Source organism: Cariama cristata, unplaced genomic scaffold (assembly GCF_000690535.1).
Source record: "Cariama cristata isolate BGI_N322 unplaced genomic scaffold, ASM69053v1 scaffold3424, whole genome shotgun sequence".
NCBI lineage: Eukaryota > Metazoa > Chordata > Aves > Cariamiformes > Cariamidae > Cariama > Cariama cristata.
Window position 1 is genome coordinate 16469 of NW_009611074.1, and position 14041 is coordinate 30509.

At 41.0% G+C, this 14041-nt stretch overlaps 1 protein-coding gene across 1 annotated transcript in view; it reads right to left on the reverse strand.

Moving 5' to 3' along the window:
• GOLGB1 (golgin B1) overlaps nt 1-14041 on the reverse strand; it is a 41947-nt gene that overhangs the window by 8068 nt on the left and 19838 nt on the right. Inside the window, 6 exon segments of the mRNA XM_009698089.1 lie at nt 75-206; nt 1176-1341; nt 3072-3250; nt 4882-6832; nt 7956-12958; nt 13813-13880. Coding sequence (XP_009696391.1) covers nt 75-206; nt 1176-1341; nt 3072-3250; nt 4882-6832; nt 7956-12958; nt 13813-13880 — 7499 coding nt within the window.

Here is a 14041-nt window from a genome sequence, read left to right on the forward strand (position 1 = left end):
CCTGTTCAAGCCTACTCTCCTCCCCACATTCCTCATCCCAGATTCTGCAAGCAAGCATAAGATATAATCGGTACCTTGCTGTTTAACTGCTGAATTCTGAGCTCTTTTTGGTGTAGTTCTTTCAGGCTGTCACTTAGCTGGGCCTGGAGATGTTTTGTCTCTGCTTCTAGGCTTGAAAAGTCCCCTCTCAGAACTTCTGAAGAAATCTGCTAGGGTAAGAACAATAAAAAATATACTACACATGTAACAACTCACTCTTGTATTAGTCCTCTCTGTTTAGTATTCAAAAGTCAAAGCCCAGCGTTATTCCTAGGCATGGAACTTGATCTGCTCAAGCAACACAGTAAATGGGGAATAAACAGAAATATCCTAAAAGCCATCTGAAAATTCAACACAAACTAAAAGGTTAGCACTGAAGCATTCTCCTGGAAAGCATCACGTACACATTGTTCTAGCTTTTTCTTTGCATATATGCATGTGTGTGTCAAAGGGATAAGGGGAGTTTTCCTTCCTCCTCCACTGACATAAAAGCTTCTCACTGGAACATTACAGATGTGAGCAGGAGAGTTCTCTCCTTGCTAATGGTATTGTACATGCAGCAGGCAAGCGTCCTTCCCTAGACCAAGCAAAACACTCAACTTCCACTCCTCTTTTAGGACTGTGATACATGGGAAAGGAGGCAGAAAGTACAGTGTTCAATCCTCAGCCTCTCTGGGCTTGAATCAGAATTGTAGATCCCTGTCACAGTAAAAACCGCAATAAAAAATTCAATAGGAAACATAAAAATTAGAATGTGACATTAAAAGGAGAACTAAACCAGAAGATCTTAGATTCAAGTGCAGTGCAAGAGGCAATTCTAAGATAGCCAGAAAGAAAGACCTGAGAAGTTCCATACTGCTTAGAAGGACCTAAGGTGCCTAGAAAGCCCTGTCTCTTTTATTCTCTCTCGAAACAGTAAGAACCATGAACTAAGGGAAGAGCAGATAAGGGTATGCTAGAGTTTTCTGAAGGTTGTCAATGATCCAAGTTGCATTGTTGGTATAATCCTTGGAGGCCACACAACAAAATCTGATACTGCAGTCTGTACGAGCTGAATACAAGCAACACAGGCTACTTTGGCTGAATTTCAAGCCTCACGTTTCCATGCAATAAAGAATCTGTGTATTTCCACCCACCTTCGTTTGGTACTGCTCCTCTACAATTTGAGACTTGCTGAAGGGCAGTCTCATTTCTTGCATGATTCTTTGTAAATGGCTCAGTTGCTTGTCTTTTTCTGCTATAACCATCAGGTACTGCTCCTTTATGCTGCTGTTCTGTTTTTCCCAGGTAGCCTTCTCTTGTCTGTTCAGTACAACAAAAAGGAAATTACGAGGAAGTTAGCAGTATCACTTAAGATATCCCGCTCAGAATGAGCTGAGGATGATTCTATTTCCTATCATTACCCCATGCCAGCAAAGAAGTTTTATAACTAAACAAAAACAAAACAACCCACTTAAGTACAGGAACCTTAAAAACAGGTTTAAGGAAGTATTCTGTATTTGGTTCAACATTGCAGATTGTTCAATGCTCAAACTTTTGGTATTCCTGGACATTGTTTTCAGTTTGCTGTACAGAGAGTTTTGTCAAGCAAGTCACTGACAACGCCACTTGTCATAGAATCATAGAATGGTTTGGTTGGAAGGGATCTTAAAGATCATCTCGTTCCAACCTCCCTGCCATGGACAGGGACACCTTCCACTAGATCAGGTTGCTCAAAGCCTCATCCAGCCTGGCCTTGAACAATTCCAGGGATGGAGCATCCACAACTTCTCTGAGCAACCTGTGTCACTGCCTCACCACCCTCACCATGAAAATGTCTTCCTAGTATCTAACCTAAATCTACCCTCTTCGAGATTAAAGCTATTGCCCCCTGTCCTATTACTACAGGTCCTTGTAAAAAGTCCCTCCCCAGCTTTCTTGTAGGCCCCTTTAGGTACTGGAAGGCTGCTCTAAGGTCTCCCTGGAGCCCCTCTTCTCCAGGCTGAACAACCCCAACTCTCTCAGCCTGTCCTCACAGGAGAGGTGCTCCAGCCCTCAGATCATCTTTGTGGCCCTCATCTGGACTTGCTCCAACAGGTCCATGTTCTTCTTGTGTTGGGGGCCCAAGAGCTAAACGGAGTACTCATAACATTATCACTGCCTCAGTCAAATATGCACCACAGCATTGATCCCAACATGCAAACCTGAGGCCTTAGCTTCATTTACATTGTAGAAGCTAGAGAAGAAATAAATCTCCTTTTCTTTTATCAGGAGATAAATAAAATTTGTAAGCTGCTTCAAACTTTATGAGATCTGAAGTGTTAGTCTGAGCGTCAGATTCGGGGTAGAAGGAGGGGGAAGGAGTACTACAGGTTTTTATATCACTTTGGACAAAGATAAGCCATATATCTTTCCACAAAAAAGCCCCACCCCTTTCACTCCAGGTTCAGTCATTCTTAGATGGATGTCCGAAGTACCTGAAAGGATTTCCCCACCCCCACCCCATTTTTAGAACAGAGCATATTGTCTGACTAGTTTTAGTCCCGTTGGAGATGACAATTTACTAGACTTGAATTACAGACTTTTTTTAAAATAGAAGACATAAAGCAAGTGAAGCAAAGGATTCGACAGTCATACAAAATGAGTATTTTCTAAACAATTATATCAGTGGGATAATAAATGGTGTTCATCATCAGCTTGGAATGGAGAGTTCTGTAATTATATACATAAGCTCCAATACAAGAAACAGCCTAAGTTGCCTCTCAAACAGATGATATAGGCCACCACTGGATGAAGGAAATAAAAATTAAAAGGTCAGTGATTTATTTCACACAGGCATTTCCTTCCAGTATATTGGGCTGTAATCCTTCACCCAAAGTCCGAGGCAAAAGCTGAACATGGGAAATGTGTGCCCACTCCTGAACAGGGCAAAGCGATTTAGTGACAGCTGAGGTTCTCAATGCTTTTTTTGCCTTCTGCCCACAATTGCTCTTTGAATGAAAGAAAAAGCACATGTGCATCTCTGAGGCAGTGAAAAAACAGATAATTCTCACCTAAGCTGCTGGAGCTCCTGCTGGTAGAAAATACTTTCTTGCTTCAGCTGTTCTTGGAGACGGTGCTGTTTGTCTGCATCTTGCCGATATTCCTGCAGTTGTGCTTTTAAGCGAGAATTTTCAGCTGATTCTACCCCAACTACTATGTATTGCTGCTGCAGATTCTTCAGCTCTCTTACCTTTAAAGGAAAATATCAAAGTGTGTGACAACTGAACAAGCAGCTAGGTTTATGACTTATAAGTGTTTAAGTGCATTTCTCGCTGTAGCATCTGGACAAAAAAAGTCACATTCAGACGACAGAGAAACTAGAAATTGAATCAGTGATTACAGCGGTCTACTACAAACTGCTCAGAAAAAAAAACAACTCAGAGAATTCTATTGTTAATGAGAGTAGTGAGTTTTGAGACCTTCCATGAAGATTGACATACATTAACAAAAAGACTCCAGACTACAATATTAATTCACTTACTCAGAGGAAGACAAAGTTAGACAGAAGGAGTTGGTTCAGAATAACTCTTGAAGCTGGTATTTACTGTAAACCAGGGAACTGAGGAACTAAAATCCTTTTGACAGTCTACTCAGACTGGAATTAGAAATAAGTTGTCAGTAAACATCCATCACTGCAATCAGTTTTTGAAGACAAGACGACATGACTGACTCTGGATACAGGGAAGTACTTCATGAGTCAGGAGATCCCTCTACTGAGGATCTATCTTAGTATTAGCAGCACTACACAGATACGCAAGTTCAACAAAACGGCAGCAGACGAGACATAAATCTACAAATAACAGATATAAAACGGACAAGAAGGAAGATGTGTTTAAGACAGTATCACAAAGTCTGTTGTGAATTAACAGAAGGGAAAACTAACACAGACTAAGTGACAGTGGAAAATGATTGTAAAAGTCTCATCTGACCAGCAACTAGAACTCTGAAATTTGCTGAGCCACATTATGCCAGAGATGATACAAACACAGACACATTAAGTATGCAAGCAAGGATGTCAAAATGAAGCTGCAAGGCCTTGTACCTGTCTTGACAATCAGCTGCCAAGAGGAGAAACAGACTGAAGTCTTCACTCTAGTCTATTCTAGAAATCTAAGACAAATCAAATGCATGAGCTTCCACAGATGTGGACTAAGCAGGTTAACAGGGAACCCATATCTTATTTCTGTGATTCTGTATTTTAAATCAAGCTAACAAGAGAAACCACCCTGCAAAGTTAATAATCAAGTCACAGCTTCCATATGTTGGAGAAGATAACACAGATGGTTCATACTAAATCCATGGGATCTGATGGAGTGTGTCCACAAGTGCTAAGGTCACTGGGGGGTAACTCAATTACCTTTGAAAGGCCATGGTGACTGAGATAGGTTCCTGAGGACTGGAAGAAAGCAAAGGTGATCCCTAACTGCAAGAAGGAGGAACTGGGGAACTGCAGGCTAATCAGCCTCATCTCTATCCCCTGTGAAGGTGATGGAGCAATTAATTCTCGAAACCATTTACAGATACACGAAAAAACAGATTGCCCAGAGAAGCTATGGAATATCCACCAATGGAGATATTCAAAATCCAAAACTGGACACTGTCTTGGGCAACCTATTCCAGCTGATTTTGATTGAGCAGGGGGGTTGGACTAGAAGATCTCCAGAAGTCCCTACCAACTTCAACTATTCTGTGATTCTGTGAAGACAATGATCTGTTTCACATTGCAAATACCAGATCTAAGTGTGCTGAATTTTAAGATCTGAAGATCCAAATCTCCTGTGGGGCTTTAAGGAAGAGCAGGAAGAGAGAACAAGGACTTACTACTCTGTCTCTGTCATTCTGCAAGGAAGATAGTGCCTTCTTAAGACTCTGCACTTCTGAAGGAGTGGTGGAAGTGCTCCCTTCTGCTTGTTGCTTCACTTCTTCAATCTTATGTGTTCTGCCCAATTCATTCAGCAAACGGTCTCGCTCATTCTGCAGGCTTGCCATAGCCTTAGAGAAAGATTTGACTTGGTTGGAAGAGCCTTCCAGTTCTGAAGACAAATGGAGAAGCTCATCATCTTTGGCTCTGAGCTTCTGATTAAGTTTCTCAATGTGGGCCAAGAGACCTCTTTCATCAGTGGCCTTCTGCAGTTCTGTCAGCTCAGACCTCACTGTATCTCGGTCCCTGGCAGTGGAATGTTTCTCCTCTTGTAGCTGAACCATCTGTTTCTGAAGATTCTGCACTAGATTCTTTTGTTCCTCTAAGTCTGCAGAGTATTTCTGTTTCAAAACATGAAGCTCTTCATTGGTCTGGTCCCGGCTATCCTGAAGACTGCTCATGGACTTCCCAAAAGACTGAATTTGAGCTCTGAGATCTTTGTTTTCATCTGTGACTGCAAGAAATTTCTGTTCCATTTCCATCAAGTCCCGTGCCAACTCTGCTACTCTCTCTTCTGCCGTTTCTGTTTCATTTCTCATTATCCCTGCATCATGATGTAGGTGCTTCAATTCCTTTTGAAGCCTGTCCTCAGCCTCTCCCACTCTCTTGGCTGCATCCCTTTGAACACATACTAGTTCTCCCTCAAGTTCTGTTATCCTTTTCTGTGAGAGGGAAAGCTTATGACTCAGTTCTTGTGCTTCTTCCTCTTGGGCCTTCAGTTGGGCTTGATACTCCATGATAGGAGCCCCTTCACATAATGCTGTCATCTCACTCTGCACCTGAGACAGAGAGGACGTAAGGGTTTCAATCTCTTGAGCCATACTGACTTTATCCTCTCTCAAAGCTTCCATGCACTTCCTGAGATCATCCTGAGTATGCTTGGACTCTGTCAGCTGTGTTTCTATGATTGCCTTCTCATTTGCTAGAGTCTCGATCCGCTGAAGCTGTGTTTTGAGAAGTTGTTTCTGTTGGGAGTCCTTTATTGAAATCACTTGGTTCAAGTCTTCTCTATACCGCACCAACTCTGCATTCAGCTTGGCATTCTCAGAGTTGAGGTCATCCATTCGGCTATGAAAACTTCTGATTTCTTCCTTGAGCTTATTGTTTTCAGCAGCAGCCTCTTGAATGAGCTGGTCTTTTTCCAAGATTATAACAAGATGACGTTCCTCAAGTTGCTTGTACTCTCTCAGTATGCGGTCTCTGTCATCTTGCAAAGATGACATGGACTTCGTGAAGGAGTCCAGTTGTGCCTTCTGCTGCTTACTTTCTTCTCTGCTTATCTTCATGTTTTCAGTGAGATGATCAAGTTTGTCAAGAAATTTGTTCTTCTCATTTTCCAAGGCTTTTTTATCTTCTTCCTCCTTACTTAGCCTATGCTCCAACTCTTTCATCTCCTCAGAATGTTGTTGCTGCAATTCAGATACAGCAGCCATAACTGCTTCTTCCTTGGCAGAGAGCAAACTAATGATCTTTTGATCTTTGGCACTAGTTTCTTCATGCAGCTTATTTGTTAGTTCCTTGGAAGCTTGCAGATCAGCCTCAAGCTGTTCACAGCTGAATTTAAGATTCTGGATACTGGTCTCTTGTTGCTTGACCATACTCCTCAGCTCTTCTCTGACCAGTTCACATTTGCTGAAGCAATTCTGTAAGTCAGCAAGCTGGTCTCTCAGGCTGTTGATTTCTGACTCGAGTTTCTGCTGTTCATTCTGAGACTGGCTGTACAGTTTCTGAGACCCTTCAAGCTGAATCAAAAGCTCCTTTTTTTCCTCGTGCAACATTTCACATGTCTTTTGATGATGATGAATCTCTTTCTTGGATTCAGACTCCCATTCTTTCTTGTTGCGTTCCAGCCTGAAAACAGAGAAGAAAAACTCAAGTCACAAATCAATGAAGTAGCTCAGTATCCAAAACCACACTAATAGTTTTCATTGATTATACTAATTTAGAAAAGCCATAAAATTAGCTATACTTTAAGAAAGCAAGCTGGAAATATCCAGATGATTAGTTTTCCCTTAATTTAAAATTCAAGGCATCTTTTAAAGTTCTGACTTTACTACTGTCTGAAGAGGGTGGTGCTGGGTGAATACTTTTTAAAAGTTGTCCAGTGAGATAAATCTTTATGTCAATATTGAAAAAATGCAGGAGGTCAAACATTGAATGTTATCACCTCCTTTTCATTAAAATACTTCTTTCTCTCATCCATTGCAGCTACCAAAAAAAAATAATTAAAGAACAAACAAACAACAACAAGAACAAAAATCAATGAAACTGCTGTTCTCATATGCTTGATGTTCATTTCAGGTTCCAGCATGCAAAAATATAGCATTTTGATCACAAACTTTATAGAACAATTTTTCTCATGTAAGAACAGTTTGGTTTTGAATTCTGTAAATTCCCAGATGTACATTTTGGTACGTTTCCATAGTTCCATCCTTCACTCAAAAAGCTCTTTTAGGATTGAACTGGAATTATGTATCCCAATGCTCTCTTGACCTGCCAAATTTAATCTCTGAATGCAACAACTCTATGCAAAAGTATCTATTTCAAATTTCAGATTAATGAAGACTCTAGATAGTACTCAGATGGCTACTGCTTGTCAGAGAAAGTAGATTTAACATGGGTACCCTAATGATGAGAAGAAGGAATATTTTACAGTGTTAATCTCCCTGTATCCTTGTGCAGACAACAAATACATAGTAACTGCCTACAGCATAACTCCAAACCTCTTTTCTATCCAAACATAAGTGCTCCAGGAGATAAGTCTTATGTTTATGGCTTCATTAGGAAGACTAATTCTGCTCTGCATCTTAGGCATTCATTACTTTTGCCAATCACATGTCACATTTAGCATATTTACATACTCAAAATTCTTTCTGGTATACTGCAAAAGCAAAGGGGAATCCTACCTCACCTCTGGCTGCTGCCTTGTCAAAAGGAAATACAAGAATACCAGTTGACTGATTATCTCCTTTACCTGGATATATGAGTCTGAAGTTCTTCCACAAGTATGGTCATCTGCTTCATCTGTTCCTTTAGCACAACACAAGTTTCGTCTTTTGAACGTATTTCTTCATCCTTCTTTTGAATAGTTTCAGTGAATTTCTTCTCCCATGTTTTTGATTCATCTATCACTCTATCCCTGTCATCCTGAAGGGAAGACATGCTCCTGGTAAAGGCTGCAAGCTGGGCTAGTGTTTTGTTTAGATTGCTTTCCAATTGCTTGGCTTCTTGCTCCTTTGTCTTCAAAGAGTCTTGAAGATCACCAACAGTTGTTTCTATATAGTCTTTCTCCCTCTGCAAAGTTGCCAGCTTTTCTTCCATGTTTTTAATTTCCTTTGAGTGCTTGTCTTTTTCCTGCTCCAGTCTTCTCTCAAAGTCCTCATCCTTTTTCTTCATTTGAATTTTAATATTCTCTTTGTTCGCCTGCAACTCTGCTTTCACTTTGACACTCTCTGCTAGAACCCTTGCTGCCTCACTCTGGGTGTCATCCAATACTACTTTGCAGAGAGCAAGCTCTGCTTGGGCTTTCTTGGTGTCTTCAACTGCTTTAGCTAAAGCCTCTTTGGCTGCTTCTACCTCTTTCTGAGACTCACTCTGCAGAAATTCCAGAGCTTTAACTGTTCTTTCTAAACTGCTGTTCTTTTCCTGGCTTTTAATACAGTCCTTCTGCAGCTGCTTAATCTCCTGCTGTTTCTGTTTCAGCAGTTCCTGAAGCTCCTTTACATGTGTGCTGCTGTCTCCCCTCCAACTGCATTTTAGCTTTTCTACAAATTCCTTTTGCTTTTCTGAACTTGCTTTACTTTTCTCCTTTGCCATCTGACATTTCTCCTTCTCCAATTCATGCATCATTCTCTGCAAACTCTGAAGATCATGTTTCAGTTGCTCGTTTTTGATCTGTAGGTCTGTTGCATCTTGCTGATAGTTTCCAATACTCCCATTAAGTTCTGCCAGCTGATTCATGAGCCTTTCTTCCAAATCATCCTTCTCAGCCTCTAGCATGTCCTTCAGTTCTGTCATCCTGATGAGGTCGTCTTTGGTTTTTTGGACCGTGTGTTCCATCTTTGCTACTGTGTCCTGAAGAGCATTCAATTCATGGACTTTCTCTTCCATTTGGGTCTCTAAAGCCCTTTTCTCACCTGCCAGTGTCTCAACACACAGACGGATGTCACCCAGCTGTTGCTCTGAAGCCCTCCTATTATCTTCTAGTTCTGTGATTCGCTCTGTGAGCTCAGATATCTGCTGTATGTAGGTACCAAGATCTTCACAAGGGCTACTACCTTCAAGTGCTTTTTGTTCCAGCTCTGCAGTAGGAGACTCTGGTCTAAAACTTATGTCCACTTGATTTTCAGTCCTCTCCATTGGTGGTGGTGTGGCAACTGCCTGATTTATTTCTTCCACTGTTGTCTTCTGAGCAACATACTTGTCTACTAGTTCTCTGCTTTCCTTCAGCTTAGATTCTGTTAACTGCAAATGACACTTTAAGTCTGCCATCTCTTGATGAAGAGACTCCTTTTCAGCCATTACTGTCTCAAGCTGAGTAGAGAGAGACTGGTAAGCCCTCCTAGAGCTCTCCAGATCTTCTTTCAGGCTAGTATTTGTAAGGACATCTCCAGTCCTGTGTATCTCTCCATCTGTAAAACGCATCTCTGTTCTAAGCTTCTCATTCTCCTCCTCTAGTTCCAAGATCTTTTGTTGCTTTGATTTTGCAAATTTCCTCATTTTCTCCTTCATTCCATCAATTTCCTGTCCAGCTTCCTGTAGCTGCTTATCTGTTTCCTCTTTTTTTGCTTCAACACTTTTCAGCTTAATGAAAATTTCCTGCTTTTCCTGCCTAACAGTTTCCAAAACACGCTGAATCCGCTCAGTTTCATTACTCACATTCTCATATGACTGCAGGAGAGTTTCATATTCTTTCTGAAGCTCCCTGTATTTCTCATGCCACTCAGAACTCTCAGCGGCTTGAAAGCATTTCAAGGATTCTATCTCCTTCTCCAGCTTCTCCTTCTCTAGAACAACTCTATCTAGAGTCAATGTCAGGTTTTTACAGCATCCATCAAGATTCCGATTTTCTCTAAGTACTTTATCAACTTCTGCAATAAGCTTTTCTCGCTCTTCAGTGAGACCCGCTAACTTTTCTGTTAAAATATCTGTTTCTTTAACATGGCCACATATTTGGCTTTCCATATTTGTCAACTTGACACAAAGATTTTCAATAGTAGTTTTAGCATTAGCCAGCTCCTCTTTCAGAGATTTGCTCTCCTTTAGTGCCTCTTTTCTAGAGATAAGTGCAGCTTGCAACTTTCTCTGTATTTGATTCTTCTGTTTAGCTGCTTCTGCACCGTCATCTTGCTTCTCTTGAATTTCAAGCAACTCTGTTTGCAGTCGCTTGCTTTGTTCCTCATGTACCTGAGCTTGAGTTTCCAACTGACTACATAGTCTCTTGACTGAATCCTCTTTTTCCTGCAACTGTGCCTGCATATTATTGAGAGCTGCACTTTTCTCCCTTAACTGCAAGTTAAGAAATTCCATTTCTTCATCCTTTTGGTGCATAAGTGTTTTTAGGTCTTCCAGACTACCCTCTCTAGAAATTTTTGCTCGACTCTCCTCCAATTCTGTCTGAAGACTTGCTGCCTTAGCTTCAGCTTGGTCAGAGGTTCGCTTCAGCCCTTCTATCTCCAGAAACAATTGTGCTATGTGCTCTTGCAAATGAAAGACTAATTCTGATTTGCAAGCAAGTTCACTTTGCATATGGCTAACGTTATATTCCAATTCCTCTTTCTCCACCTGCAATTTTTCAAGTTTTTTCTTAAACTCTTCCCCAGAAACATCTGCAACTTGTACAAGCTTGTTATTTGTTGTATTTTCTGCTTCCATGTGTGAAGAATCCAACGCACCTTGATTCCCAAGAACACTCTCTGTTGATCCTTTCTGTTCTTGGAGTTGTCTGAGCTGAGCTTGGATGCTCTCCTTCTCTTTGCTTTGCTTATCAAATTGTTCTTGTAGGATGTTGTAATCATCTTTCTGCTGTTTCAGCTGTTCTCTGTGATGCCTGTCCTTTTCTTGAGCCTTTTTTATAGTGTCTTTGCGAGATACCAGGGCTTCCTGAAGTTTTTTTTGAAGTTGTTCTTTTTCTTGTTCAAGAGTTGAAATCCTCTCTTTCAGAGCAGACTTCTGGTTTTCTTCAAGATTTGTAGCTGCTGAACTATTTTTTTCATTTTCTTCATAATCTTTTGGGCTTTTATTGGTTTCAGTTACTTTGTCAGCAATTGTCTGACTCTCATCTTTAATTGAAACGTTTGCCTTACCTTGCAAGCTTTGCCTCATTTCCTCAATCACAGCCTGCAATTGTGCTTCAGTAGTTTCTTTATCCAGCAGGTTCTTCCGGATGCTTTGCAACTCAGATTCCTTTTCAGAAAGCAGTTGAATTAGATACTCCTCATTGGGCTGGCTTTCAAGATTTGCTTCTCTGCTTATCACACTTGTCATATTTTCTTCCCCTTCAGCTTCCTGAGCCACTGAGGTTTCCGATTCATGTTCTCTTCTCAATTGCACTAATTCTTTCTCCAATTTGCTGACCTTCTTCAGAAGCTCCTTCCTGTGAACAAGCGCTGCTTGCAGCTTCCGCTTTACTTGCTCGTTTTCTTTTTTCAGAAGTTCAAGTTTATTTACTAATACCTCACTTTCCTTACATGCTGCCTCTGTGTCATACTGCTGCTTAGATGCCCCACATTTCAGGTATGTATCTTTTGCTTCTATGTTTCGGTCGTCTTCTTCCTGGGCTTTTAATAATAGACTTGTTTGCTCTTTAAGACTCTTCAGCTCATTTTCTAGAGAAAATTTCTCTTCATTCAGAGACATGCTGACACTGATCTCTGTCATCTGTTGGTCTTTCTCCAGCAAGGTTTGTTGCAGGCTCTCTATAGACCTGGTGTGTTCAGCAACAAGCTGTTCTAGGCTTCCTGCTTCGCGTCCCTTTGAGGCTAAGTTTTGGGAAAGCTCTTCTATCTCAGCTGTATTCTTCCTCAAAAGCTGTTCTAGACCAAGTACTTCACATTCCTTCTTCTCAATCTGGCTTCTCAGATCTTTTAGTTGCATGTCCTGGTCAGAAAGCTGAAGTTGTGCTTCATCCAAGTCTTTTTGCAAAGCTTCAATTTTTATCTCCTTGGATTTAAATTCATTTTTAAGGCTCTGGATTTGTTCTCTCAGAAGAGTGCTTTGACTGTCTGACAGTCTCTGCTTTTCTGAAAGAGCTAGATCTTCCTCAAGTTGCTTCACTTGCTCTTTCAGTTCTGTTATGGTAGAAAGTTCCTTCATCTGACACAGGAGCTGATCTCGTTCTTCAGCCAAAACACAAAATGCCCTCTCAGAATCCTCTATTTTTTTTCTGCATTCCTCAGCCAACTGATTTAGCCTATTTATTTCTGCACCTTTTTCTCCTAGTTCTTTCTTATAGGATTCTTCTGATTTCTGCAGAATTATTTGCAGTTCTGTAATTTGATTTTGTAACTTGGTCAGTTCTTGAGATTGAGGATCTGGATCTACTGTAGAGACTTCTTGCATTGCCTCCATCCCCCCTCTGCAGGGGACAGTGCTCCCCTGGGGCACTTCGTGAAGAGTGATTCTGTTTTCCTGAAGCACACCAATTTGCTGCATTTCTATTTCTCTCAGTAATGCGCTACTGCCCAACTCATTTTGTGTATCTGAAGCCTTTTGCTCTTCCCTCTCAGGAAACTGTACGTGGGAATTATCTTCCAGCCAGTTAGCTGCTTCTCCTGTTTGGCTACCTGTAGAAGTTGGGCCGTTTGGGCCCTTGAGCTGCCTTTTCAGAAAAGTTACTTCTTCTTGGGCTTCTTTCAGTTCCAGCAGCAAAACTGACAGCTCTTTCTGTTTCTCTGCAGCAAGACATTCTAGAATTCCAGGTGGACAACTTTCCTCAGTAAACTGCTCACTTCCATTGGGAAAGCCATCTGTTCTTGCCTAAAAGAAAACGATAGGTTTCAATTTTCCTTTGAATCTTGTGAAAGTGTTACTTTTGGAAGCGTCTGCTTTTCACATTTTGTCGTTTAAGGACACCCTTTCTTGAGCTGGCTATTGCAATAAATAGTAGCCTCACTAGTAACAGGAGGACTCCTTTCTGTTCATTTTGGTTTCTGAAGCTGCAGCAGGAAAGATTCTGGCTTTAGGATTAGACCATAAATGTAACTTCCTATTCCCTTATTTCCCATTCTTTCTTGATTACAAGATAATATGATTCTGAAGTGTTTTAGTTCCCCTGTGATTCTCATAAGCCCTCCAGTGTACTTATCCAGCCACATTTTCCTGGCATCCTATCAATAGTCTCTGAGTGAGGAGGTTTTGTTCCCTATTCTATCTGCCCATTTTTAACATGGCAAAGAAACAGCAAAGCAGCTCATATTCCAGTCTATGTCCATCCCCAAAGTGAGAACACTAGACACAGCACCTGGACCAAAGTGCTTGGCTTTTTCCAAATAACTATCTTAAGGTTCCCTCCCACCTCCAAAAACAGATTACAAAAGAAAAGCAGTCACAAGTCCTTCCCAGAAAGAAAGCATCAGCAGCTCGCCAATAAATCAACATCCTGTGTTGTAAAGGCTGTCTGTTCATCAGTCTGGAGGGCAGAAACTATTTATGGGGAGCTATTAAAGGAGAGTTCTCTTAAAGCCTGTCGCAGTGTTGCAACAACCACTTTAAGTTACGGGATGTAAAAAAAAAAAAAACAAATCTTTGGGGCTTTTAAACTAAATTTAAGTTTTCATATCCACAGATGCATACAATACTGAGAAGAAAAAAGTTCCAGACTAAATTTATACCTCAGGGAGCACCAAAGTGTCATCGAAAGGCTTTTGCACTTCAGAATTCACCAGCTCTTCTGACACACCTAGTGATAAAAGATAGACTTGTCACTATCAGCATAACAAGTTGCATGTAAAGTCAGTAGGCAAGTGGAGAGGTAATATATGGGACTGGCGCTTCTCTGGTTTCCAAGGTGAGAAAGACCAAAACCAAATAAAGTTTGAGAGTATGCACTGCACCCAGAGA